Source organism: Equus asinus, chromosome 9, assembly GCF_041296235.1.
Source record: "Equus asinus isolate D_3611 breed Donkey chromosome 9, EquAss-T2T_v2, whole genome shotgun sequence".
Classification (NCBI taxonomy): domain Eukaryota; kingdom Metazoa; phylum Chordata; class Mammalia; order Perissodactyla; family Equidae; genus Equus; species Equus asinus.
The window spans coordinates 39,110,118-39,137,127 of NC_091798.1; the positions used below are offsets into that span (position 1 = coordinate 39,110,118).

Sequence of the window (27,010 nt, forward strand, 5' to 3'; positions counted from 1 at the left end):
TAGATGCCATAAAGCCACAGATCAAAAAGTCCTAGACTTTTATACCTCCTTTTTTGTTTCACTCTAATTTGCAGAACGTCATTATGTTAAGGGCTAGCTTATGTGGTTCAGTCACATAATATATTTTACCTGCATTCAAATTTCATATCCTACATAGTTAGCAAGAGTCACATTAAATCTTCCCCTGAGCTGCAGGTGAAAATGTTCATCATGTGGCTGAAAGTGAAGGCTCACAACCATTACCAACCACCCTACCTGACATCGGTTTATTAGGTAATGCCTAACCTCAAATAAAAATCTGACGAAGATACTATAACATTCTCCAAAAGAGATTATACTCAAATCTCACATTATATTATAGTTTCAAAACATGCTAAATGATATATTACCAGATCATCATTATGACAAATGCTTAAAAGAAATTTGATAAAAATTTGACAGCTGTCACAAAACAATGTCCACCTTCATTTTAAACAGTAAAACACCAGAATTACTCCCATAAAAAATCATGAGCATAACAGGACACTTCATGTCATAGTTATTATTCAATACTGACTTGGATATTCTAGACAACACAATGTGGTGTGTGTGTGTGTGCGCGTGCGTGTGTTAGGAAGGAGAATAACTATATTACTAGATTATAAATTTATAAGTATTTTAATTTTCCACTTATAAAATCCCAGAGAATCAAAGAAGCAAAATAATTAGAATTGAAAAGAATTCAATGAGATGATTAGTTTAAAAATAAATATAAAAAGTATAGCTTTCCTTCATATCTACAATAACTAGGCAAAAAGTTGGATTTCTACCAGTTATGGCTAGATGAAAATGGACATTTTAATGACTCTTCTCCTCCATGAAACCTACCAAAACAACAAAAAGAACAGCTGACAAAAGGTAAAATTAATCTTTGATGAAATTCTATAAAACATTTGCACTGCAACCATAATATGTATGAAGAGAAGTTATCAAGTGTCATGAAAATGGGACCAAGATGTGAGAGAATGCTCAAAGAGGTTCCTGCCACTCGAGACCTGGAGAAGAGCTGGTAGTTTGGGGTTTTCCAGAGTAGTGGTTCACACAAATGCCAAACCAATGACTCCTTGTTTGGAACAAAAAGATCTAGGCACATAGGCTGAATCAGGCAGAACTCTCCTGTAACCTATTTGACAGCACAAAATTGGAGGGAAGTCAGGATTAAATGTGATAGTGAGTAGATGCACTATTATTTCAAGAGTGAACCTAAGGATGTGGTAAAAAGAAAACTCTGGACAACAAATTGCTCAGCAGCTGCCAGTTCTCATCACTTGGAGATATGTAAAAGCTAAGGTACACACACACCACTGTACCAAACAGTAAAGAAGGAAATGATCACATTAGTCCAGAGCACTGCTGGCCCATCCATTTACATTCTCTGCCTGCAGGTAGCTGGTCTTAAAGGAAATCCTCTTAAAGATAAGTAATAACCAAAAAAGAGCCAACATAGGATCTATGTAAACATTACAAGAAAGAATAAGAAAATAAGTATGAAAAATTACAGATAAAAGTACACAACTGAAAATTTTTACTACCAAGCAGATAAAAATTTTGGCTAGAAGTCTCTAGTCAAAATACAAAGAATTTTAAAGCATCTCAGAGAATTAAGAACTCAAAACAGAGTTACAGAATCTCAAGGAGAAAATAAAAAGGCCACAGAAGACCATGACAACTGAGTTGGCACAATTCAGGAAATAAATGGAAAAGAAATATAAAATCGTCACAAAAATTGATGCTACTTTGGAAACAGTAAAAAGATGAACAGGCTCTGGTCAGCACACAGTGAAGAACAAGAAGAAATGCTTGAGAAGGTTGAGAAAAATAATGGAAAGAATAAAGAATTTAAAAAGCTTAAAGAGAAAAGTGTAGCTTTGGAACACAGAAAAAGGAGATCTAACACGCTCTTAACAGTGTCCTTTAAGAAACCAAATACGCGGAAAAGAAAAAACAAGCCCAAAGACATCATTCAAGAAAAAATTTTGAGATACAAATAAACTTCAGATTTCAAGTTTCACCAGTGTAAGTCTAGTCTGTCTTCAGCCAGTGAAAGGCAAAGGCAGCAGGTGAGCAGTGCGAGCGGTTTTCCCTGACTGTCAGAAATAAGGGGATGCATTATCAAGATTTTTTTTTAAGTAAAAAGAGTATACACTCCAACTTCTAGTTTCAGCTTCCACATGTAAAGAGCTTGGGGGACCGGCCCCGTGGCCCAGTGGTTAAGTTGGCGCGCTCTGCCTTCGGCGGCCCAGGGTTTCACTGGTTCAGATCCTGGGCGCAGACATGGCACCGCTCATAACACATGCGTCCCACATGCCACAGCTAGGAGGACCCACAACTAAAAATATATACAACTATGTACTTGGGAGATTGGGGGAGAAAAAGCGGGGGGGGGGGGCTCGGAATTTGTCACTCCTTTCCTTACAGCAACAACAAAAAGCTGGATAAATGACTTTTCTTGAACCCATCAGAGAATTGAGTTTGCAGGAAAAACCTTCACCCTGAAATCTGGAGAGACAGGCAAATTCAGAGAGTCACAGTCAAAATCTGCTTACATGGAGCAGAAGCCACTAGAGCCAGACACTGGTAGGGAACACTTAAGTGGAAATTTTGATGAATTGCTGGAGGCTGAATTGTGTACTATCTTGAGAGTGAGAAACCCCTGGAGGCCACAGTCTTGGGGGGAGCCCGACATTTTTGTGGGCTTTACCTTTAGGAAATCCCACCAGGTTCTCACAGTGAACATCCAAGAAAGATCCCCTTGTGGCTCTGGTAGAGACAGAGAAGGGGTAATCCTTGTGAAATATGCCAGAGGCTTCTCCTTGCTTCTCTTTAAAAAGCAATTATATGAAACAATGTGTATAAATGTATTGTTGGGCCTATGACATATAGAAATGTAACAACTTTGCCAATTACAGTACAAAGGAGGTGGATGGGAGAACAGCTGTATTGGATAAGGAAATGACAGCAGACGGTAAACTGAATCCACAGGAACAAATGAACAGAACCAGAAATGGTAAATAAGAAACACTATAAATATATAATTGCTCTCCTTTTTTCTCTCAGCATCTTTAAAAGATATAAAATTATATAAAGTAATAATTATAACAATGTATTATTAGGTTTGTAGTATATATAGATGTGTATTGGTTTCCTGCAGCTGCGGTAAAAATTACCACACACTGGGTGTCTTGACAATTTTTCTCACAGTTCCAGAGGGGAGAAGTCCAAACTCAAGGTGTTGGCAGGGCCATACTCCCTCTGGAGGCTCTGGTAGGTGGTGATTCCATTCTTTGCTTGTGCCAGTTTTTGGTGGCTATTTGCATTACTCCAATATCTGCCTCTATGTTCACATGGCCTTCTCCTCTGTGTCTGTGTCTTTTCATCTCTCTCTTATAAAAACACCTGTCATTGAAATTAGTGTTCACCTGAAAAATCCAGGATGAACTCGTCTCAAGGTCCTAAACTTAATGACATCTTCAAAGACTTTTTTACCAAATAGGTCACTTTCACAGGTACCAGGGGTTAGGATGTGGATATATCTTTATGGGGTCCACAATTCAACCCACTACCAGATATAATATGTATAATAATAATAGGACAAAAAGAGGGAAAGAAATAAAGCTATATAGGAGTAATATTTTAATATCAAAATAGAATTGTTAGTATAAATCTGAAGTAGATACTGATAAGTTAAAATGTATGTAGTACACTCAGCCATAAAAAAAGGACAAAGTTGTCCCATTCACAACAACATGGATAGACCTTGAGAGTATTATGTTGAGTGAAATAAGCCAGACAGAGAAAGACGAACTCTGTATGACTCCACTCATAGGTGGTAGTTAACATATGGACAAAGAGAACTGATCGGTGGTTGCCAGGGGAAAGGGGTTGGGAGGAGGGCACTAGGGGTGAAGTGGTGTACCTACAACATGACTAATAATAATGCACAACTGTAATCTCACAAGGATGTTAACTTTGATAACCTTAATTTAAAAAAATGTGCGTAGTACACTCTAGAGAAACCACTGAGAAAATAACTCAAAAAACACTGTTTAAAACTTGTTAAAGGAATTAATATACCGTTTAAAACATATTAAAGGAATGTTACATCTGAAAATATTCACTTAATGAAAAGAAATCAGTAAAGAAGGACTATAAGAACAAACGAGAATTAAGACATATAGAAAACAAAAAGTAAAATGGCAAATGAACCCAACTATATCAACAACTATATCCAACTATATGTTGTTTACAAGAGACACCTTTTGATTCAAAGACACAAAAAGGTTGAAAGCAAAGGAACATATTTTGCACAAAGAGCAACCACAAGAGAGCTGAGTGGTTATGCTAATATCAGACAAAAATATTACTAAGAATAAAGAGGGACATTTTAGGGTCGTATAAATAAAAAGGTTCACTTAGGAAGGTATAACAATTATAAGCATATATGCAGCTAACAGTAGAGCCCCAAAACACATGGAGCAAAACCCAACAGAAGTGAAGGGAGAAATAGACAACTCAACACTAATTGTTGGAGACTTTAATATCTTACTTCTAGTAATGGATAACAATTAGGCAGAAGATCAACAAGGAAACTGAAGAGTTTACAAACACTATAAACCAAATAGACCTAAAAGACATCTGTAGGACACTCACCAACAACAGCAGAATATGCATTCTTCTCAAATGCACATGGAACGTTCTCCATGACAGACCACATGTTGAGTGTCAAGCAGATTCTTGTGCACTGGTTATCAGTCCCAAAGGGTTCTAAACACTTCTGCCCACTGCATCTTGGCATCAGAGTTGCCAAGAAAAACACAACACAGTCAAGCACTGAATGGAACAACACTTTACTTACACAGAGAAGAGACAAAGCAAGAACAGCTTCAATAGTAAGCATCAGTCCCCTACAGCCAGCGGGTCTCTCCCAGAAGCTATTGCAGGGCAATCTGCCTATGTGCCCCCTTCTTGTGCCACAGTAGGAAGACCTTGTCCCCTCCCCGGAGGACAAAAGAAACAGTTGGGTTGGCCAGGTGTAACATGATGCACGCGTTCCAAGCAGAGACAAAAGTGCACTCGTTGAGCCTGAAACAGGGAAAGATATTCCCGTACAAGGTGATAAGCTCCCAGCACAGGCTGTGTGGGCTTCTTATCTCTTGGTAAGAAAGTGTTCCAAGCCCAACACCAATTCTTTATTATTATTATTATTTTATTATTTTATTATTTTATTTAGGTCATATTGGCTTATAACTGTGTAATTTCAGGCGTACATTACTAGATATCAGTTTTTGTACAGACTGCATTGTATTCACCACCAATAGTCTAGTTTTTATCTGTCACCATACATATGTGCCCCTTTACCCGTCTCACCCTCCTCCCCACTCCCTTCCCCTCTGGTAACCACTAATTTGTTCTTTTTATCCATGTGTCTGTTTATCTTCCACATATTAATGAAATCATACAGTGTTTGTCGTTCTCTATCTGGCTTATTTCGCTTAGCATAATACTCTCAAGCCCCATCCGTGTTGTCACAAAAGGCATGATTTTGCCTTTTTTATGGCTCAGTAGTATTACATTGTGTGTGTGTATATACACATATATGTATGTGTGTATAGATATATATATATATGTATACACCATACCTTCTTTATCTGTTCATCCACTGATGGGTACTTGGGTTGCTTCCAAGTCTTGGCTATTGTGAATAATGCTTCAATGGACATATGGATGCATCTCTTTAAACTGTTGATTTCATGTTCTTTGGATAAATACCAAGTAGTAGAATAGCTGCGTCATATGATATTTCTATTTTTAATTTTTTGAGAAATCTCCATAGTCTTTTCCATAGTGGCTATAGCAGTTTGCATTCCCACCATCAGTGTATGAGGGTTCCCTTTTCTCCACATCCTCTCCAACATTTGCTATTTCTCGTCTTGTTAATAATTCCCATTCTGATGAGTGTAAGGTGATATTTCATTGTAGTTTTGATTTGCATTTCCCTAACAATTCGTGATGATGAACATCTTTCCATGTGCCTGTTGGCCATAGGTGTATATCTTCTTTGGAAAAATGTTCATATCCTCTGCCTATTTTTTGATTGGGGTGTTTGTTTTTTTGTTGTTGAGTTGTATGATTTATTTATATATTTTGGAAATTAACCATTTGTTGGATATATTGTTTGCAAATATTTTCTCCCAGTTGGTTGGTTGTCTTTTCATTTTGTTCATGGTTTTCTTTGCCTTGCAGAAGCTTTTTAGTTTGATGCAATCCCAGTTGTTTATTTTTTCCTTTGTTTCCCTTGCCTGAGTAGACAGGGTATTCAGAAAGATACTACTAAGACCTATGTCAGAGTATACTGCCTATATTTTCTTCTAAGAGTTTTATGGTTTCAGGTCTTATCTTTAAGTCTTTAATCCATTTTGAGTTAATTTTTGTGTATGGTGTAAGATAGTGGTCTACTTTCATTCTTTTGCATGTGGCTGTCCAGTTTTCCCAACACCACTTATTGAAGAGACTTTCCTTTCTCCGTTGTATGTTCTTGGCTCCTTTGTTGAAGATTAGCTGTCCGGAGATTTGTGGTTTTATTTATGAGAATTCAATTTTGTTCCATTGATCTGTGTGTCTGTTTTGTGCCAGTACATGCTGTTTTGACCACTATCACTTTGTAATATATTTTGAAGTCAGGGATTATAATACCTCCAGCTTTGTTCTTTCCTCACAGGATTGCTTTGGCTATGTGGGGTCTTTTGTTGTTCCACATAAATTTTAGGATTCTTTGTTCCATTTCTGTGAGGAATGTCATTGGGATTCTTTTTTTTTTTTTTTAAAGATTGGCACCTGAGCTAACAACTGTTGCCAATCTTCTTTTTTTTCCCTTCTCCCCAAAGCCATATATGTAGTATATAGTTGTATACTCTAGTGTTGAGTGCCTCTGGTTGTGCTATGTGGGACACCACCTCAGCATGGCCTGACCAGTGGTGCCATGTCCATGCTTGGGATCTGAACTGGCGAAATCTCGGGCCACCAAAGCGGAGAGAGCAAACTTAACCACTCGGCCACAGGGCTGGTCCTTGTCATTGGGATTCTGATTGAGATTGCATTGAATCTGTAGATTGCTTTAGGTAATATGGACATTTTAACCATGCTTATTCTTCCAATCCATGAGCATGGAATATCTTTCCATTTCTTTACATCTTCTTTGATTTCTTTCAATTACATCATATAGTTTTCTGTATATAGGTCTTTCACCTCCTTGGTTAAATTTATTCCTATGTATTTCATTCTTTTTGTTGTGATTGTAAATGGGATTGTATTCTTGACTTCTCTTTCTGCTAGTTCATTATTAGTGTATAGAAATGCCACTAATTTTTCTATGTTGATTTTGTACCCTGCAAATTGCTGTAGTTGTTGATTATTTCTAATAGTTTTTTGGTGGATCCTTTAGGGTTTTCTATATATAGAATCACGTCATGTGCAAACAGTGAGAGTTTTACTTCTTCCATTCTTATTTGGATCCCTTTTATTTCTTTTTCTTCCCTGATTGCTCTGGCCAAAACTTCCAGTACTATGTTGAATAAGAAAGGCAAGAGTGGGCACCATTGTGTTGTTCCTGTTCTCAGAGGAACGGCCTTCAGTTTTTTACTGTTAAGTGTGATGTTGGCTGTGGGTTTGTCACATATGGCCAACGCCCATTTTTATGTGACTGACTGGGGGTTGAAAGACTGTGCACATGAGACTGCCCTTCCCAGTGCTAAGCCATAAAATAAGCTTCAATAAATGTAAAAGCATTGACACCACACAAAGTGTGTTCTGTGACCACAATGGAATGAAATTAGAAATCAATGACAGAAAGAAATTTGGGGAATTCACAAATATGTGGAAATTAAATAACATATGCTAAAATAACAAAGTGGTCAAAGAAGAGAGAACAAGGAAAATTAGAAAATACTATGAGATGAATGAAAATGAAGACACAGCATACGAAAACTTATGGGATGCAACTAAAGCAGTGCTTAGAGGGAAATGTATAGTTCTAAAGGTTGACATTAAAAAAGAAGAAATATCTCAAATCAATAACCTAACATCCCTCTTTAAGATACTGGGGAAATAAAAGCAAACCAAACCTAAAGCAAGCAGAGGGAAGGAAATAATTAGGATTAGAGCAGAAATAAATGAAACAAAAAATGAAAAAATGGTAGAGAAAGACAGTGAAGCCAAAAGTTGGTTCTTTGAAAAGATCAACAAAACTGACAAACCTTTAGCTAGATTGACCAAGGGAAAAAGCCAGAAGACTAAAATTACTAAAACCAGAAATGAAAGAGGAGACATTACTACTGACCTTACAGAAATAAAAAGGTTTATAAGAGCATACTATAAACAATTCATATGCCAATAAAAGAGTCGCTTACATGAAATGGACAAATTCCTAGAATACACAAATACCAAAACTGAGTCAAAAAAATAGAAAATCTGAATGGACCTATAAAATGTAAAGAGACTGAATTAGTAGCAATAGAACTACATACAAACAAAACAACAACCTAAAAGCATAATGAATGAATTCTACCAAACATTTATATAAGTACTAATAGGAGTTCTTTACAAACTCTTCCAAAGAATAGAATAGGAGTGAAGACTTCTAGATCATGCAGAGGGCGATATTACTCTGATACCAAAACCAAAGACATGACAACAAAAGAAAACTACAAACCAATATCTCTTAAGAATATAAACACAGAAATGCTCAAGAAAATGCAAGAAAACCAAATTCAGCAATATATAAAGGGGATTATACACTACAACCAAGTGGGAGTTATCCCAGGAATGCAAGGTTGGCTTAACATCTGAAAATCAATAAATGTAATACATTATATGTATTAGTTTGCTAGGGTTGCCATAATAAAGTACCATGGACTGGGTGGCTTAAACAACAGAAATGTATTTTCTCATAATTCTAAAGGCTAGAATTCCAAGATCAATGTGTCAGCAGGATTAGTTTCTTCTGAGGCTTCTCTCCTTGGCTTTTAAATGGCCATCTTCTCCTTATGTTTTCATGTGGTCTCCCCTCTGTGTGTGTTTATGTCCTAATTTCCTCTTCTTATAATGACATCAGTCATATTGCATTAGGGTCCACCCTAATGACTTTATTTTAACTTAATTACCTCCTTAAAGACTCTATCTCCAAATATAATTACATTCTGAGATACTGGGTGTTAAGATGTCAACATGTGGATTTGGGGGAGACACAATTCAGCCCATAATAACATATCAACTGATTAAAATACAAAAGCCACATGATCATCTTCATAGATGCAGAAAAATAATTTGACAAAAATCCAACACCATTTCATAATAAAATCAAGCAACACAGTAGGAACAAAAGGGAATTTCTCATCCTGATAGGGGCACTCATGAAATAAAGAATGGAAAAACAGTAGAGAAAGACAAAGATGACAAAAGTTGGTTCTTAGAAAAATGAACAAAACTGGCAAAACTTTAGGTATATTGACCAAGAGAAAAAGCCAGAAGTCTAAAATTACTAAAACCATAAATGAAAGAGAGGACATTACTACTGACCTACCAGCAGGTAACATAGTTACAGGTGAAAAACCATATGCTTTTGCCCTAAGATCAGGAACAAGTAGGGATGTTTTCTCTCCCCACTTCTATGCAACATTGTACTTGAGGTTCTAGCCAGGGCAATTAAGCAAGAATATGAAATCAAAGATATTCAGAATGGAAAGGAAGATTAAAACCATCTCTACTTACAGTGGCATGACCTTTTATATTGAAAATCCTAAAGAATAAACTAAAAACTACAAAACTATTAAATGACATCAGCAAGGTTATAAGATAAAAGGTTAATATACAAAAATCAATCAATATTTTATACATGAACCAATGTAAAAATGAACCAATGAAAAATGAAATAAGATAATTTCATTTACAATAGCATCAAAAAGATGAAACTATTAAGGAGTAAATTTAACAAAAGAAATATAAGATGTATGGTCTGAAGACTATAAAACATTGTTTAAAGGAATTAAAGATCTAAATAAATGGGGGGAAAAATCCCATGTGCATGGATCACAAGACTTTAGACTGTTAAGATGGCACTATTCCCCAAATTGCTCTACAGATTTAACAAACTCCCTAACAAAAAAGTAAGCAGTCTCCTTGTAGAAATTGACAAACTGATCCTAAAATTCATATGGAAATGCAAGGGACCCAGAAGAGCTAAAGCCACCCTGAGAACAGAACAGAATTGGAGCACTAATACTTACGCATTTAAAACTTGTCACAATGCTACAATAATCAAGAGAGCGTGCAAGTGGGATAAGGATAGACATATAGATGAATGGGATAGAATTGAGAATCCAGAAATAAACTCTCACGTTTATTGGTCAATTGATTTTCAACAATTGCTCCCAAACAATTCAATGGGGGAAAGAATAGTTATTTTCAATACATGGTGCCAGGACAACTGAATATTCACTTGTAAAAGAATGAAGTTGGACTATTACCTCACACCATATACAAAAATTAACTCAAAATGGATCAAAATGATGCCAGCAAGATGTCAGAATAGGAAGTCCCAGCCCTTATCCTCTCACAAAAATATCAATTAACAATGGTATATGGGCCAAAATATCTTTATGAGAATTCCAGAATCCAGTTAACAAGTTGGAGTTCGTCAGGTGAACACAAAGCTGAAACAGCTGCATTGAGACAAATAAAAAAAGTAATTTTACTTTACTCATATCAGCCCTTCCCACAAGCTGGCACAGCCCAGCACCAGGAAAGAACACCCAGGCTCTCTACTTCACCTTCAAGGAGAAAGAGAAGAGTAGATCATGTGTCCAATGTTTCAGCTTCTCAGAGGACTGCCTGAGGGACTGGTTTCTGTATTTTCTCACTCAAAGAACTGATGGCATTCGCTTAGTTTGGATGCCTGGGGCCACTGAGAACAAAAAACAGCAAGAGGGCAGCTTACTCCCTTAGGAAGGAGAGGAGAGAGTCTGCATCCAGCTTTTTAGGTTTTTGGAGTGCTGCCCAAGGCACTGGTATTTAACTCCCTTGACTTGGGGTGCTGACAGGGAGCCAGCATACCTTGGATGTCCAGTGGCCACTGAGAACAAGGGAGAGCAGCTTGCTGCTAGAGAACCAGAAACTTGAAATGCTGTAGACAGACACTACAGAGAGCAAGACAGATCATTTAAATTATCCACTCAAGAGGAGTAAAAAGAAAAGTAGTGAAAAATGAATGAAGAAAGCCTATGGGACTTAGGAGACACCTTTAAAATATACAGTTATTGGAGCCTCAGGAGAAGAGAAAGGAAAGGGTAGAAAGTTTGTTTAAAGAAATAATGACTGAGAACTTCTCAAACCTGGGGAGAGGTTTAGATATCCAAGTTCATGAAGCCAACAGGTCACCCCAAAATTTCAAGGGAAAACAATCTTCTCCAGGACAAATTACAATAAAACTGTATAAAATCAAAGACAAAGAGAGACCTTTAAAAGCAATAAGAGAAAAAATTCTCTCATACAAGAGAACCCCCATAAGGCTATCAGCAGATTTCTCAGCAGAAACATTGAAGCCCGGGAGAGAGTAAGATGATATATTCAAAGAGCTGAAAGAAAAAAAAAACTGCCAACCAAGAATACTTTACCCTGCAAAGTTGTCCTTCAGAAATGAAGATGAGATAAAGACTTTCCCAAACAAACAAAAGCTAAAGGAGTTCATCACCATTAGCTCTACCTTACAAGAAACACTGAAAGGAGTTCTTTGAGCTGAAATGAAAGGATGCTAACTAGTAACATGAAAATACACCAGGTACTGGTAAAGGTAAGTATATAGTCAGATTCAGAATACTCTAATTCTGTAACATGGTGATGTGATAACCACTTAACTCTAGTATAAAGATTAAAAGACGAAAGTATTAAAAATAGGTATAGCTACAATAATTTGCTAACGGACACACAATACAAAAAGATGTAAATTATGATAACAAAAACATAAAATGGGGAGCGAGAGTAAAAGAGTAGAGTTTTTGTATGTGATTGAAGTTAAGTTGTTATCAGCTTAAAATAGACTGTTATACCTATAAGATGTTTCAAGTAAACCAACAGGTAATCACAAAACAAAAAAAACTATAGTAGATACACACAAGATAAAGAGATATAGTATATAGGCACAGGATAAAGCAAAAAAAACGATAGTAGATACACACAAGATAAAGAAAAATACATTACAAGATAAAGTATACCACTATGGAAAATCATCAGTTCTTAAAGGAAGATAGCAAGAGAGGAGGAAAGAAACAAAGGAACTACAAAACAGGCAGAAAAAAGAAACAAAGGAACTACAAAACAGGCAGAAAACAATTAAAAACATGGCAATAGTAAGTCCCTACCTATCAATAATTACTCTAAATGTAAATGGATTAAATTTTCGAATCAAAATGCATAGAGTGGCTGAATGGATAAAAAATAGCAAGACGCAACTATATGCTGCCTATGAGCCATTCACTTCAGCTTCAAGGACACATAGGCTCAAAGTGAAGAGATGGAAAGAGATATTCCACATAAATGGAAGCCGAAAGAGTGAGCAGGGGTAGCTATACTTATGTCAGACTAAATCAACATTAATTTAAAAAACTGTAGTCAGAAAGAAGGTCATTATATATTTATCAATAATGATATATACATACTGATAAAGGGATCAATTCATCAAAAGGATATAACAATTGTAAATATATATGGACCTATCATCAGAGCACATAAATATATTGAGCAAATACTACAAGATCTGAAGGGAGTAATAGGAAACAATAATAGTAGGTACTTCAATATTCCATCCTTATCTAGAGATAAATCATCCAGACAGAAAATAAATAAGGAAACCTTGAACTTGATCTACACTTTAGGCCAAATGGACCCGACAGACATATACAGAAGATTCCATCTAATGGCAACAGAATACACATTCTTCCCAAGCACACGTGGAATATTCTTCAGGATAGACCAAATGTTAGGTCACAAAGCAAGTCTCAACAAATTTTAAAAGCCTGAAAACACATGAAGTATCTTTTATAACCACAATGGTACAAAACTAGAAGTCAATAACAGAGGAAAACTGGAAAATTTACAAATATGTGGAAATTAAACATGATACTCCTGAAAACCAATGCGTTAAAGATGAAATCAAAGGGAAATTTAAAAAAAAATCTCGAAACAAATGAAAATGGAAACACAACATACCAAAACTTACGGGATGCAGCAAAAGCAGTGCTAAAAGGGAAGTTTATAGTAATAAATGTGTATATTAAGAAAAAAGATCTGAGCCAGCCCTGATGGCCTAGTGCTTAAATTTCAGCACATTCTGCCTCAGCAGCCCAGGTTCAGTTCCCAGGCAAGGAACCACACCACTTGTTTGCCAGTAGCCAAGCTGTGGTTGAGGCTCACATGAAAGAACTAGAAGGACTTAAAACTAGAATATACAACTATGTACTGGGGCTTTGGGGAGGGAAAAAGAGAGAGAGAGAGAGAAGAAGCTTGGCAACACATGTTAGCTCAGGGTCAATCTTTCCCAGCAGAAAAAACAAAGGAAGGAAGGAAGGAAGGAAAAAAGAAAGAAAGGAAGGAAGGAAAGAGAGAGAGAGGGATGGAGGGAGGAAGGAAGAAAGAAAGAAAAAGAAAGAAAAAGAAAGAAAGGAAGGAAGGTAGGAAGGAAGAAAGAAAAAAGAAAAATGATCTCACTTATGTGGAATCTTAAAAAAAACAAAAAACAAAACAAAACAAAAAACCACCATACTCATAGATATAGCAAAGAGACTGGTGGTTGCCAGATGCAGGGGGTGGGGAGTGGGCAAAATGGGTGAAAACTCAAAAGTTACAAACTTCCAATTATACAGTAAGTCAGTCCTGGGGATGTAATGTACAGCGTGATGACTATAGTTAATACTACTGTATTGTATATTTGAGAACTGCTCAAAGAGTAGATCTTAAAAGTTCTCATCACAAGAAAAAAATTTTGTAACTACATATGGTGATGGATGTTAACTTGACTTGTTGTGGTGATCATTTTACAATATATACAAATATGGAATCATTATGTCGTGCACCAGAAACTAAAATAATGTTATGTCAACTATATCTCAATTTAAAAATTAATTTGTTAGAAATATTTATTAAGAGAATTTAATTAATGAATGCTCAACATAAGAGTTGGGAAGATCTTTCTAACTAAACCTGGAGACCTTAAAATCCATAAGAGGAAAATAGACATTTTAATATAGAAATTTTAAAAACACTTTTATATGGCAAAATATACTACAAATAAATATAAATTATATAGGAGGAAAAAATATTTTGTGATATAGGTGGGAGATAAAAGTTAATATCTACATTTTACAGAGATCTTTCTCAAGTTGAAAAAAATTTTTTCAATAAAAAAATTGTCAGAGAATTTAATTGCTAAATCAAAGAGTACCAAATACAAGTGACAATGTGCTCAAATTCTCTGGTGGTGTATAGAAATTAAAATTAAAATGAGATATCATTTTATACAGATCACATTGGCAGAATGTAAGACCTCTATTGCTTTTGGAAATAAAGGAGACAGTGCTCATAACTTGGTGCTGGAAATAAAAGTACTACAAAATTCTTGGAAAGCAATATAGCAACACCTTCTAAAATTAGAATTATTAATACTCTTCGATGCATCAATTCCACATCCAAAAATGAATTTTGTAGAAATCAAAGCACCAATATTTTAGGAATATGTAAAATAATAGTACAGCATGCTTTATGAGGGCAAAAGAACACTTGAAACAAAGCGCTCATCAACAGGTGAATAACAGAATATATAATGATACACCCACACTATGGAGTACTACACAGCTATTAAAAGTATCAGATTTGCAGGGCTTTCCACAAGGTACTGGTGACTGAGAAATATATAATCCATTACATATGCTAATAAACTTTCTAAAGGAAACGATAATGAAAAATCCAACAGTGTTTGCTTGTATATGAGTAATTATGTGACTGCAAATAAAACTATGAAAGAAAAATCACAAGATTTTTTGTATTAGATAACTGACAAAGGAATGCTGATATGCCTAAAGGAAAAGAAGGAGGGACCAAGACTAAAGGGTTTTTAAAAAAGAAAGAAAAATGCACCATTAAAAAGATATTTATGTAAAACGTATGGCACTCTTTAAAATAAAACATGTATGTGAGTATATGCATAAATTTTAAAAGTAAAGAGACAAAAACTTTAAAGTGTGGTTAGCCTCGTTAAAACAAACGTTTTCTAAATGCTTAGGTACTCACAAAGTGGGATTTCTTGTAAATGCTGATGTATACAACAAATATTTAAAAACCGCTAAGAATACAACAAAAACAAATGATTAGTGTTACGGACAATTTATTATGGTTTTTTACTTAAGATTTCAATCGGAAAAATAATGAAACCCAAAATGTAACATTCATTAAATACAGTAACGATGAGCAAAATTAAATAATAATCTGAAAATTCGGATTGAAAACATCTTAAAGGGAAAACTGAGGAAGGCTAATACTTTAAGACAATTTTAAACACGAACTCACCTCTTTCAACTGTTCTGAATCTATTTCTCTTTCATCTCTTCCCTCTGCAGAACTCAGACAGGGTGGAAGGCTGGGACTGAAGGCCATGAGGTCCGTCTTCGGTGGCCCCTCCCCAGAGCACACCTTCTGCCTCCTCTGCTGCGAGTAGGACCAGCTCTCCACCGCGCTGGAGCACACCAGCCTGGGCTTCCCTGGTCCGCACGCGCCCTCGGTGGGTGGCGCTGAGCACCGCAGAGCCACGTACAGCAGCAGCGTGAGCACCAACAGGCTGGACACCGCGCAGATGGCGACGATCAGATACACATTGACATCCACCAGCGCCGTCTCCGGGGTGCCCGCCGACGTCCGTGACGAAGCCTTTGGCGCCTGGCCGCTCTCCACCAGCGACAGCAGCACGGTGGCCGTGGCCGTCAGCGCAGGCTCGCCGTGGTCCTTCACCAGCACCAGCAGACGCTGGCGCGGCGCATCCGCCTCGTCCAGGGCGCGAGTCGTGCTGATCTCGCCCGTGTACAACCCTACGCGGAACGGGCTGCGCCCACCACCCGCCGCCGGCTGCAGCTCGAAAGACAGCCACGCGTTGTAGCCAGAGTCCGCGTCCACCGCGCGCACCTTCGCCACCACGTGGCCCGCGCCCACCGACCGCGACACCAGCTCGCTCACCGCGCCGGCCCCGCCGCCCGCCCCAGGCGGCAGCAGCGCGGGCGCGTTGTCGTTCTCGTCCAGCACGAACACCTGCAGCGTCACGTTGCTGCCCAGAGGCGGCACGCCCGCGTCGCGCGCGCTCACCTGGAACTGCAGCAGCTCCAGCTCCTCGTGGTCCAGCGGCTGCAGCGCGTACACCTTGCCGCTCTCCGCGTGCACCGACACGTAGCTCGACAGCGCACGCTCGCCCACGCGCCGCTCCACCAGCGAGTAGGACACCCGCGCGTTCTCCTGCGCGTCCGGGTCCCGCGCAGACACCGTGAAGATGTGGCTGCCTGGCGGGTTATTCTCCTTCACGAACACCGTGTACTCGGGCTGCGCGAACGCCGGTGCATTGTCGTTCACGTCGGCCACCTCTACGGACACGCTGGCTGTGGCCGACAGTGAAGGCAAGCCGCCGTCCTGCGCAGTCACTACTAGAGCATAGGCCCACATGCTCTCGCGGTCTAGGACACTGTCCAGCACCAGCGAATAGTAATTCTTGAAAGTGGACACCAGCTTGAAGGGGACATGGGATGTTAGTGAGCAGGTCACCTGCCCGTTGGCGCCAGAGTCACGGTCGAACACGCTGATTAAAGCGATAACGGTACCCACCTGAGCATCCTCTCGCACCGGGAGTGACAGAGAAGTGATGGTAACTTCTGGGGCATTATCGTTTATATCTAGTACTTCCACCAAAATGGTACAATGACCGGCCATTGGAATATTCCCCTTGTCGATTGCTTCCACGAATATTTCATACAATTTCTTTTCTTCGAAATCCAGTTTACCTTTTGTCCTAATTTCTCCACTGTTGGGATTTATGTTAAATACATATAACACTGCAGGCGATACAGGCCTTCTAAATGAGTAGATTATGTCTCCATTTGTACCATCATCAGGATCTGTGGCATTTAGCTTGATCACTAACGTTCCATTAAGTGCGTTCTCTAACACTCTCACTTTATAAATGAATTGGTCAAATTCTGGGGCATTGTCATTCACATCCAGAACTGTGATCAGCAGCTGAACTGTGCCCGTCAGCTGGGGTTTACCTCCATCATTTGCTGTCAATAATAAACTATGTTCCTGAATTTCCTCTCTGTCCAATGATTTCCTCAACACAAGTGATAACGAAGACGTTTGTTCATGATTGTTTTGTGGGTCCAAAGCGAAATAATCGTTGGGATCTATTCTGTAGGTCAAGGCCGAGTTTACTCCAATATCTGCATCAGATGCGCCATCTAGTGGAAACCGAGTTTCCGGAGGTCTAGATTCTGCAATGATTATTCTTTTTTTACTTTCAGGAAATACAGGCGGGTTGTCGTTAATGTCCCTCACCTCCACCTCCACATGGAAAACCTGCAGCGGCCGGTCCACGATCACCTCCAGGTGGATGCTGCACTCCAAGCTCCGCCCGCACAGCTCCTCGCGGTCGATGCGAGAATTCACAAACAGAATGCCATTCTGCAGATTTACCTCCAGAAGGTCCCCGCGGCCTTTGGACGCCACCCGGAACAGGCGCGGCACCAGCTCCGCCAGCTCCAGCCCCAGGTCCTGGGCGATGCGGCCCACGAAGGTGCCGTGTTTGGCCTCCTCGGGGACCGAGTAGTGGACCTGGCCGCTCCCCGTCTTCCATGCTGCTAGGAGCACAAGCAGCAAGAGCAGACGCCCCACTCCTGGGCCTCCTCGCCAGGAAAACAGCATGGTACACTCGAAAGGCTTCAGAGATATCGCAAACATATAGGATACCTTACCTCAAACTGTCTCTCAAGGTCCAATTTTATGGCTTTCTATCGCGGGAGGATTCGCTAGAGGTTTTCCGCTCTCTGCCAAATTTTCTGAAGGAAGGAAGAAGCGGAGGTGCTTTCTTCTGGGAAGCGTTCTCAGTGAAGAGCGACACCATGCGCATGAATGTGTAAGTGTAAAAATGACTGTTTTCATATTTTCCATTGATGTAGGGGGTTTTTTCTTGCATTTTGTGACGCTTTTCACCGCATGTATGTAATTGAAGATTAAATGAATCACTGTATTCTGCTCAGCATTGTATGCTAGTTGACAATTGATTTATGAGTTCCATTTTTCTGCAAATACATTTTTGTACGTGTAAAACTTCCATGCAGAATTTTAAAAAAGGGGGGAATAGTCTAAATTCTCTTTTGGAAATCAGTCTCTAGTTCTGCATAGGTTCGTAGGTTTTGTTGGGAATGTCCTTTTCCTCTAATATTTTTTGAATCCTGCTCACACAACAACTATTGACTCCAAGTGGAAAGATAACCAATCACATAAGAATAAAATGAATGAACGTGGAAAATATTGGTAAGTGAAATACCAGATTTAAATAAGTACCCCATATTTATTCTAGATTCCCCCAAATATAACTGAAATTTGGATAAAGTATTTATATTTGAAGGAAGTATCCAATGTGTGTATGAGTTTGTATATGAGTGTGTGTGCACAAACACAACAATTTAGCCCATTTAGATATAGCAATGCTTTAAAGTTCTGGATTTTCTTTGTATAAAACATGCCAAGAACTAGCATCCTATGTATTTGATAGAATTTAAATTACTACCAATAGGTTAAACTTCCCTCACCCTCTCCCCATCTTACACTATCACTGGGAAAAACCTTACTATTATTTAAATTGACTCCTACGTTTACCTATTGCTATACCTATCTTTACCAAGCCACAAAGTTACAGGCCAAATAGTGCTGTGGAAGATATAGCATAGCTCCAATAATTCTCTTGCCTGTTCTGTGCACAAATCTTCAGGAAATAATAGTTGTGTTCATAACTATATTTTTGCTCCCCTCTGAAAATTTGAGTAGAGTATTTGGTATTCTTACCCTCACCCTCCTCCACTGCTCCATTAATTTTATTATACTTTACTCTTATAATGAGAATAGCTCCTTGATTCTTTCTAATTGTTCTTTTCAACCAGGCCCTACCTTGTCTCACTTACCTCTCTACCTAACCTAGACTACATACTCAACCATTTAAAACATGCTCTTCCAGACACCCTAGAAGTACTCACTTACTTGTATTACTTCTCTGACATTTTCTTTAGCTTCCAACACACAGCCTAACTATCCATTTTCTCCATTCCTCCTAGTGAGTTTCTGAGGATAAGGTATCACTTAACCATAATGACTATATTCTCTACAAATTTACTCCCACCTTTGCCTCAATTGGGCCCTTAAATTAATTCATAATTAACCTTCTCTCCTGCCCTACAGAGATTTTTCCATATTCCCTTCCTTCTCTTCTCAAATTCCCAACCTCATTTCCACCACCTGGTTCTCAGATGATTTACCCAGAAAGATAAATCATCAAATATGAACTCAATAGTTCTCTTCTTATACCAACATTTTTCTTTATCTTCTCTATTTTTTATTTCCTACTAAGGAAAAATGGCCCCCAATTTTAAGGCCACCCTATGCTCTTAAAAAAATATTCTCTATTCTATTCTCCTTTGTATTTTTCATCTTTGTCTTCACTGTTTCACTGCTTGTCTCATCTTCAGTATCTCCTTCTTTATTGCTTCTTTCCCTCACACTATAAAAACACTCAAGCATCTTTAAAAATAAATAAATATAAATATACACACATTTAAACTTACTATTTCTGAAAAAAAAGCATGTTCTGTTTATCTCTTTCTCTTCACCTCTAACTTCTAACATTTACTTGATATATTGTACTTTGAGTTTTATTTCAGCTGTCTGTCGTCTAACCTCCTTATGATTTTAAGCCTAGTATACTAGGCTGAATGGCGACCCCTCCCCCAAAGTATATGTCCATATCTTAATCCCTGGAACCTGTCAATGTTACTTTATATGGCAAAAGATGTGGTTAAGTTAAAGATCTTGAGAGGCGGACCTTATCCTGGATGATACAGGTGGACCTTAAAGCGCCATCATGTGTACCCTTATAAAATACACATACGGAGGAAAAGATATGCAGAAGAAGAGGAGGCAATGTGGCCATGGAGGCAGAGATTGGAGCAGTATGGCCAGAACCCAAGGAACGCCAGCAGCCATCAGAAGCTAAAAGAGAGAACAGATTCTCCCCTGGAGCTCCAGAGGATGTACAGCCCTGCCAATACTTTGATTGTGGGCTTCTGGTCTCCAAAACTGTGAGAGAATCAATTTTTGTTGTCTTAAGCCATCCAGTTTTTGGTAAAATGTTACAGCAGCCACAGGAACTAACACACTTACCCACCTAAATTCTTTGCTTGGACACATTGGTTTTCATGTTTCAGTCTCTCTCTTTGGTGAGTTTTTTCCTTTCATGGATTTACTTTTTTCCCTGAAAGAATTACTCAAAAATCTACATCAATAATCTCTCTGAGTTCCATATCCATATTTCCAATCACAATGGTATTCTCTGAGAACCTCAAGAGTAACATTTTTCTTTTATTTTCTTATTTTGGTGAGGAAGATTGGCCCTAAGCTAAAATCTGTGCCCATCTTCCTCTACTTTATATGTGGGATGCCTGCCACAGCATGGCTTGATAAGGAGTGAGTAGGTCTGTGCCTCGATCCAAACCAGCAAACCCTGGCCGTGGAAGGAGAGTGCAAAAACTTAACCACTAGGCCACCAGGCAATCCCCCAGTTTTCCTCTTTTTGCTTGAGGAAGATTGTCCCTGAGCTAACATCTGTGCCAATCTTCCTCAATTTTTTTATATGTAGGATGCCACCACAGCATGGCTTGATGTGTGTAGGTCTGCGCCTGGGATCCTGGCCCACGAACCCGGCCACTGAAGCAAAGCACCGAACTTAACCACTACACCACAGGGCCAGCCCCAAGAGTAACATTTTCTTAAATGATCCTCTGCATTCCCTAGCTGCACAAACACACACAAATTGTTTCTCCAACTCTCCTCTGCATCTTTGTTAATCACATCCTCATCCTCCTAAGTGACCAAACTAAAAAAGTTAGAGTCATTTCTATTTTTTTCTTTCTCTTATAATTTGTATAGAGTCAGTCATTATCTGGCTGCTTCTACCTTGCCAATGCCTCTTGTACGTGTTTCTTTCAATCCATTTCAACTGTCGTAATTAGTTTCCATTACTTGATACCTAAAGTATTATCAAAGATTCTTAGCTTTCCTACCCTCAGAATCTCCCCTGCTCCAATCCTTCAAGTACATATTCACTAGAGCAAACTCTGCTCTTTTATTTACACTTATCTTTCCTCTTGTAATACCTTCTTGGAGAAGTGTTATGTGTCCTTCAAGGCACTCTTTAACAAATATTGTCTAACCTCTGGAGCCCAAGACCACTTCTAAGATGGAGGGATGTGCTCAGGCAGTTTATTTAAATGCCATATATTTATTCAAAAATTATTGATTGAACATATGCTATATTCCATGTTCTAAACTAAAGATATGTGAGAGAGTAGTAGGCAAAAGGCAGGAAAGTTTAATGCCTTCACTACCAGGCTGAAGGATTTAAGACTTTATTCTCTGGTCAAAGAGAAGCCTCTGGATGTTTTTGTGGAAGAAAGTTACAAGATGTAAAATGCACTTTAGACGATTCACCTGATAATAGCCTTAGAGCAGTGGTATGCCGTAATGGGTTTGGGATCCTCCAAAACTGTGTCTGAGCCACTTCTCACTATCTATGTGGGTTAAGCTTCAGGTTTCTCATCAGTAAAATGACGATGAAAAATATTGTGCCTGCAGCATGGGCTGATCTGATAACAAATGAGATAATGCAATTAAAGATCTTAGCACAGGTCCCAGAAAATAATAAGAAATCAATAAGTATTCTTATACTTTATTGAATAAAAAAATACCATTAATTGGGCCAGCCCTGATGGCCTAGTGGTTAAAGTTTGGCACACTCTGCTTCAGCAGCCCAGGTTTGGTTCCCAGGTGTGGAACCACACCACTCATCTGTCAGTGGCCATGCTGTGGCAGTGGCTCACATAAAAAAAAAAAAGAGGAAGATTGACAACAGACATAAGCTCAGGGTGAATCTCCCTCATCAAAAAAAAAAAAAAGCATTAATTGTAAGATGCACCATTACTTGTGTGCTACTAAGAAAGAAAAGCAGCTAATTAAATTATTATAAACCATTAATTATATGATACATCTTGATTTTATGTGGATATTATAATATTTTAAATATGAAAAGCCTTTATTATACTTTACATAAATAAGGATAGTACAATAGCCAATCCCACTTGAAGAAGGCACTACATGTGAAAAGTAACAGAAAATTATTCTTCTTAGAATTAATAATATGTCATTTTTATTGTTGCTATAGTACCCAGAAGGAGATGTACTAAAATTAGAATGGTGATGAAGGAGGCTATTTTACCAGCCTAGGCACGTAAGGAACAGTAAAGAAATCCAGTTATTGGTATTGGGAAATCTTTGTACTAATCTTGCAAATTTTCTGTAATCATGAAATTACCTTCAAATTGAAAATAAATTTAAGGTGGGGCCGGTGCTTTAGCCAAGTGGTTAAGTTCACGTGCTCCACTTGGCGGCCCAGGGTTTCGCCAGTTTGTATCCTGGGCACAGACCTAGTGCTGCTCATCAAGCCATGCTGAGGCAGCATCCCACATAGAGGAACTAGAAGAACCTACAACTAGAATATACAACTATGTACTGGGGGCTTTGGGGAGAAGAAGGAAAAAAGAGAAGATGGGCAACACATGTTAGCCCAGATGCCAATCTTTAAAAATAAATAAATTTAAGAGTCATCAAATGTCTAGACAGTTTTTACTCTCATGTACTAATATTTTTCAAGGCTAATCATTCATAGATAATAGGAAAACTAAAAGAACAAGAAAATTTTAAAGTGTGGTGATCCATAGCCTCCATTTCATCTATATATCGCATTCATTAAGACTTGGAAAGTTGGGCTAATACATGAAAAGTTCAAAATGACTAAGAATGATCACGCCACGAAAGAGAAGATATTCAACGGCTTAAATGATGACATTATGAAGAAAAAAAGGAATAGAAGATACATTTTTACCATAACAGAAAGTTCTTAAAGGAAACAAATATACTGAAATGATATCAATGACTTACTTCACTGGAAGGGTTTAAACAGTCTTCTCCTGACTGTGAAAGACAGGGACTGAAGGCCATGAGGTCGGTCTTGGGCTGCCCCTCCCCAGAGCACACTTTCTGCCTCCTCTGCTGCGAGTAGGACCAGCTCTCCACCGCGCTGGAGCACACCAGCCTGGGCTTCCCTGGTCCGCACGTGCCCTCGGTGGGCGGCGCCGAGCACCGCAGCGCCACGTACAGCAGCAGCGTGAGCACCAACAGGCTGGACACCGCGCAGATGGCGACGATCAGATACACGTTGACATCCACCAGCGCCGTCTCTGCGGTGCCCGCCGACGTCCGTGACGAGGTCTTCGGAGCCTGGCCACTCTCCACCAGAGACAGCAGCACGGTGGCCGTGGCCGTCAGCGCAGGCTCGCCGTGGTCCTTCACCAGCACCAGCAGACGCTGACGCGGCGCGTCCGCCTCGTCCAGGGCGCGAGTCGTGCTGATCTCGCCCGTGTACAGCCCCACGCGGAACGGGCTGCGCCCGCCACCCGCCGCCGGCTGCAGCTCGAAAGACAGCCACGCGTTGTAGCCAGAGTCCGCGTCCACCGCGCGCACCTTCGCCACCACGTGGCCCGCGCCCACCGACCGCGACACCAGCTCGCTCACCGCGCCGGCCCCGCCGCCCGCCCCAGGTGGCAGCAGCGCGGGCGCGTTGTCGTTCTCATCCAGCACGAACACCTGCAGCGTCACGTTGCTGCCCAGAGGCGGCACGCCCGCGTCGCGCGCGCTCACCTGGAACTGCAGCAGCTCCAGCTCCTCGTGGTCCAGCGGCTGCAGCGCGTACACCTTGCCGCTCTCCGCGTGCACCGACACGTAGCTCGACAGCGCACGCTCGCCCACGCGCCGCTCCACCAGCGAGTAGGACACCCGCGCGTTCTCCTGCGCGTCCACGTCCCGCGCAGACACCGTGAAGATGTGGCTGCCTGGCGGGTTATTCTCCTTCACGAACACCGTGTACTCGGGCTGCGCGAACGCCGGTGCATTGTCGTTCACGTCGGCCACCTCCACGGACACGCTGGCTGTGGCCGACAGCGAAGGTGAGCCCCCATCCCGCACTGTCACCACCAGCTCATAATTAGCTACGCTCTCGCGGTCCAAAGCGCTGTCCAACACCAGTGAATAGTAATTCTTGAAAGTGGACACAAGCTTGAAGGGGACATGACGTGTTAGTGAGCAGGTCATCTGCCCGTTGGCGCCAGAGTCCTGGTCGGACATGCTGATTAAGGCGATAACGGTGCCCACCTGAGCATCCTCTCGCAGCGGGAGCGACAGCGAAGTGACCATTACCTCGGGGGCATTGTCGTTCAGGTCCTGAACTTCCACCAGGACTGTACAGTGACCTGCCATGGAAGGGATCCCTTTATCAATGGCGTTAACCTGAATTTCATACTCACTGTTCTCTTCAAAATCCAATTTCCCATAAATTCTGATTTCACCTGTTTCTGGATTTATTGAAAATATACAGTTCTTACTCACTGGCAAAATCATTCTGATTCCATAGGAAATTTCCCTATTCAGTCCTTCGTCTCGATCAGAAGCGTTTAGTTGAATCACTCTCGTGTCGTTTGGGACGTTTTCAAACAGCACTACTTTATAGCTAGGCGTATCAAACTCCGGAGCGTTGTCGTTCACATCCAGGACGGTTATTTGAATCTGAACCGATCCTGTTAGCTCGGGTTTACCGCCATCCAGGGCGGTCAGCAGTAAATTAAGTTCTGGCGTTTCCTCTCTATCTAATGACTTCTGAAGAACTAGTTCAGGCAATATACTTTTATCGTTTTTCGTTGTTATTTTCAGAGTAAAGTATTCATTTAGACTTAACCTATAGGTCAGAAGAGAATTTACACCGATATCTGCATCGGAAGCGCCCTCTAGAGGAAAACGAGATTCCAGAGGTGCAGATTCAGAAATAGGTACCTTTTGTTCTCCTTCTCTGAACATCGGCGGATTGTCGTTAATGTCCTTCACCTCCACCTCCACGTGGAAAACCTGCAGCGGCCGGTCCACGATCACCTCCAGGTGGATGCTGCACTCCAGGCTCCGCCTGCACAGCTCCTCGCGGTCGATGCGAGAATTCACAAACAAAATGCCATTCTGCAGATTTACCTCCAGAAGGTCCCCGCGGCCTTTGGACGCCACCCGGAACAGGCGCGGCACCAGCTCCGCCAGCTCCAGCCCCAGGTCCTGGGCGATGCGGCCCACGAAGGTGCCGTGTTTGGCCTCCTCGGGAACCGAGTAGTGGACCTGGCCGCTCCCCGCCTCCCCCGCTGTCAAGAGCAGAAACGACAGCAGCAGTCGCCGGGCTCCAGGACCTCCTGGCCAGGAAAACACCATTGCAGATAAGGAGATCTCTGAGGTAGGCCTGTCAGTTTTAAGTGATCGCTCGCCTGCGAACCTTTATGAGGAGTCTTTCTTTTCCGATAAGTATGTATTTAGTAAATTTTACCCAGCATTCCGGTCAATATGGAGTCGATTCTATTTTGTGAATGGTTGGAATCTGAGCGCGGAGACAGAATTTTCCTTTTTCACCTTTTGAGTGTACAGCGACATCATGTGACTGATTATGTAAGTACAAGAAAGATCCTGAGGTTCTTTTTGGTTTAGTCGCTTCCCAGGTCACTTTAAACTGTTTCAATTTTTGGATATTTTCATGGATCATTCATAAATGCCTATTTAATACATGTGGTATTAGTAACCGTGCACAAATAATTCTATTATACTGCAGTTTTGAAAATATTCTGCTGCCTCAAAGTCTATCATAAAATAATAATTGCAATACAGTATGTCAGAAGCTACTCTTTAGTTATCATGGAGAATAAAATAAAGAATAATAATGTACACCACTCCTGCCCTTATATGGCTCACAATTGACATTTTTAATGACTTTTAGCCCCACAAGCACTCCGTTGAAAGACTTTAGGAGAAAGATAAGAATCCCCTAGTTTACTAAAGCAAAAGAAACTAAAACATTTCTCTTAATTAAATATTTCTTTCATATAAATTATTTTATTCATAAGTCTGCTAAAGATTAGACTTCATCATAAAGATGGAAGATGTCATTGTTTTTGGTTCCTTGATGCTCACATGTGATGACTTTTCATACAACTGCTCTCATTCCCATAACATGTTAAAATGAGGCTTGAGTATAGATTCTGGAAAGTTTTACTCTAGCAGAGGTAAAATGTTTCCATGTAAAATGTTGAGTCAAAGTCTCCAAATTTCACAATATTCTAAAGTGACAGTGGAGCACTAATATGAAAAAGATCTCATGAAATGTTTTGGAGCCCCATCTCATTGACTAAAGTTAAAAGAATATGATCTTCATAATGATCCTTTGGTTTCCCTCTAAATCTTTCCCTTCAGGCCAGTTAGCAGTTACTCAGAATATGTTTCTCTTCAGAAAATCAGAATGCCTACTATGATGCAAGGGAGAATCATAAGACTTTTCATAATTTTATTCATTAATTCAAGGCCAGCTTTAAGGGAAAAGAAAACACAGAAAGGATCCCACAGCTAGCTACGAACAAGTAAATATAGGTTTTACAAACCATTAAAATTCAAATCAAAATCTTTAAACCAATAATTTGTTGCCATTCCTTTTACA

General features: G+C 39.9%; 1 protein-coding gene across 21 annotated transcripts in view; it reads right to left on the minus strand.

Moving 5' to 3' along the window:
- LOC106823749 (protocadherin alpha-C2) overlaps nucleotides 1–27,010 on the minus strand; it is a 190,143-nt gene that overhangs the window by 87,146 nt on the left and 75,987 nt on the right. The window contains exon 1 of one of the 21 annotated variants that reach the window (XM_044780641.2): nucleotides 23,380–26,030. The exons of 18 other annotated variants lie outside the window; for them this stretch is intronic. In XM_044780641.2, the coding sequence (XP_044636576.2) occupies nucleotides 23,380–25,740 (2,361 nt within the window). In that variant the 5' untranslated portion in view covers nucleotides 25,741–26,030. Of the gene's footprint in view, nucleotides 1–15,648; nucleotides 22,260–23,379; nucleotides 26,076–27,010 lie in introns of those variants that run through there. 2 more of the 21 variants (XM_014829656.3, XM_070518110.1) reach the window with 2 other exon arrangements.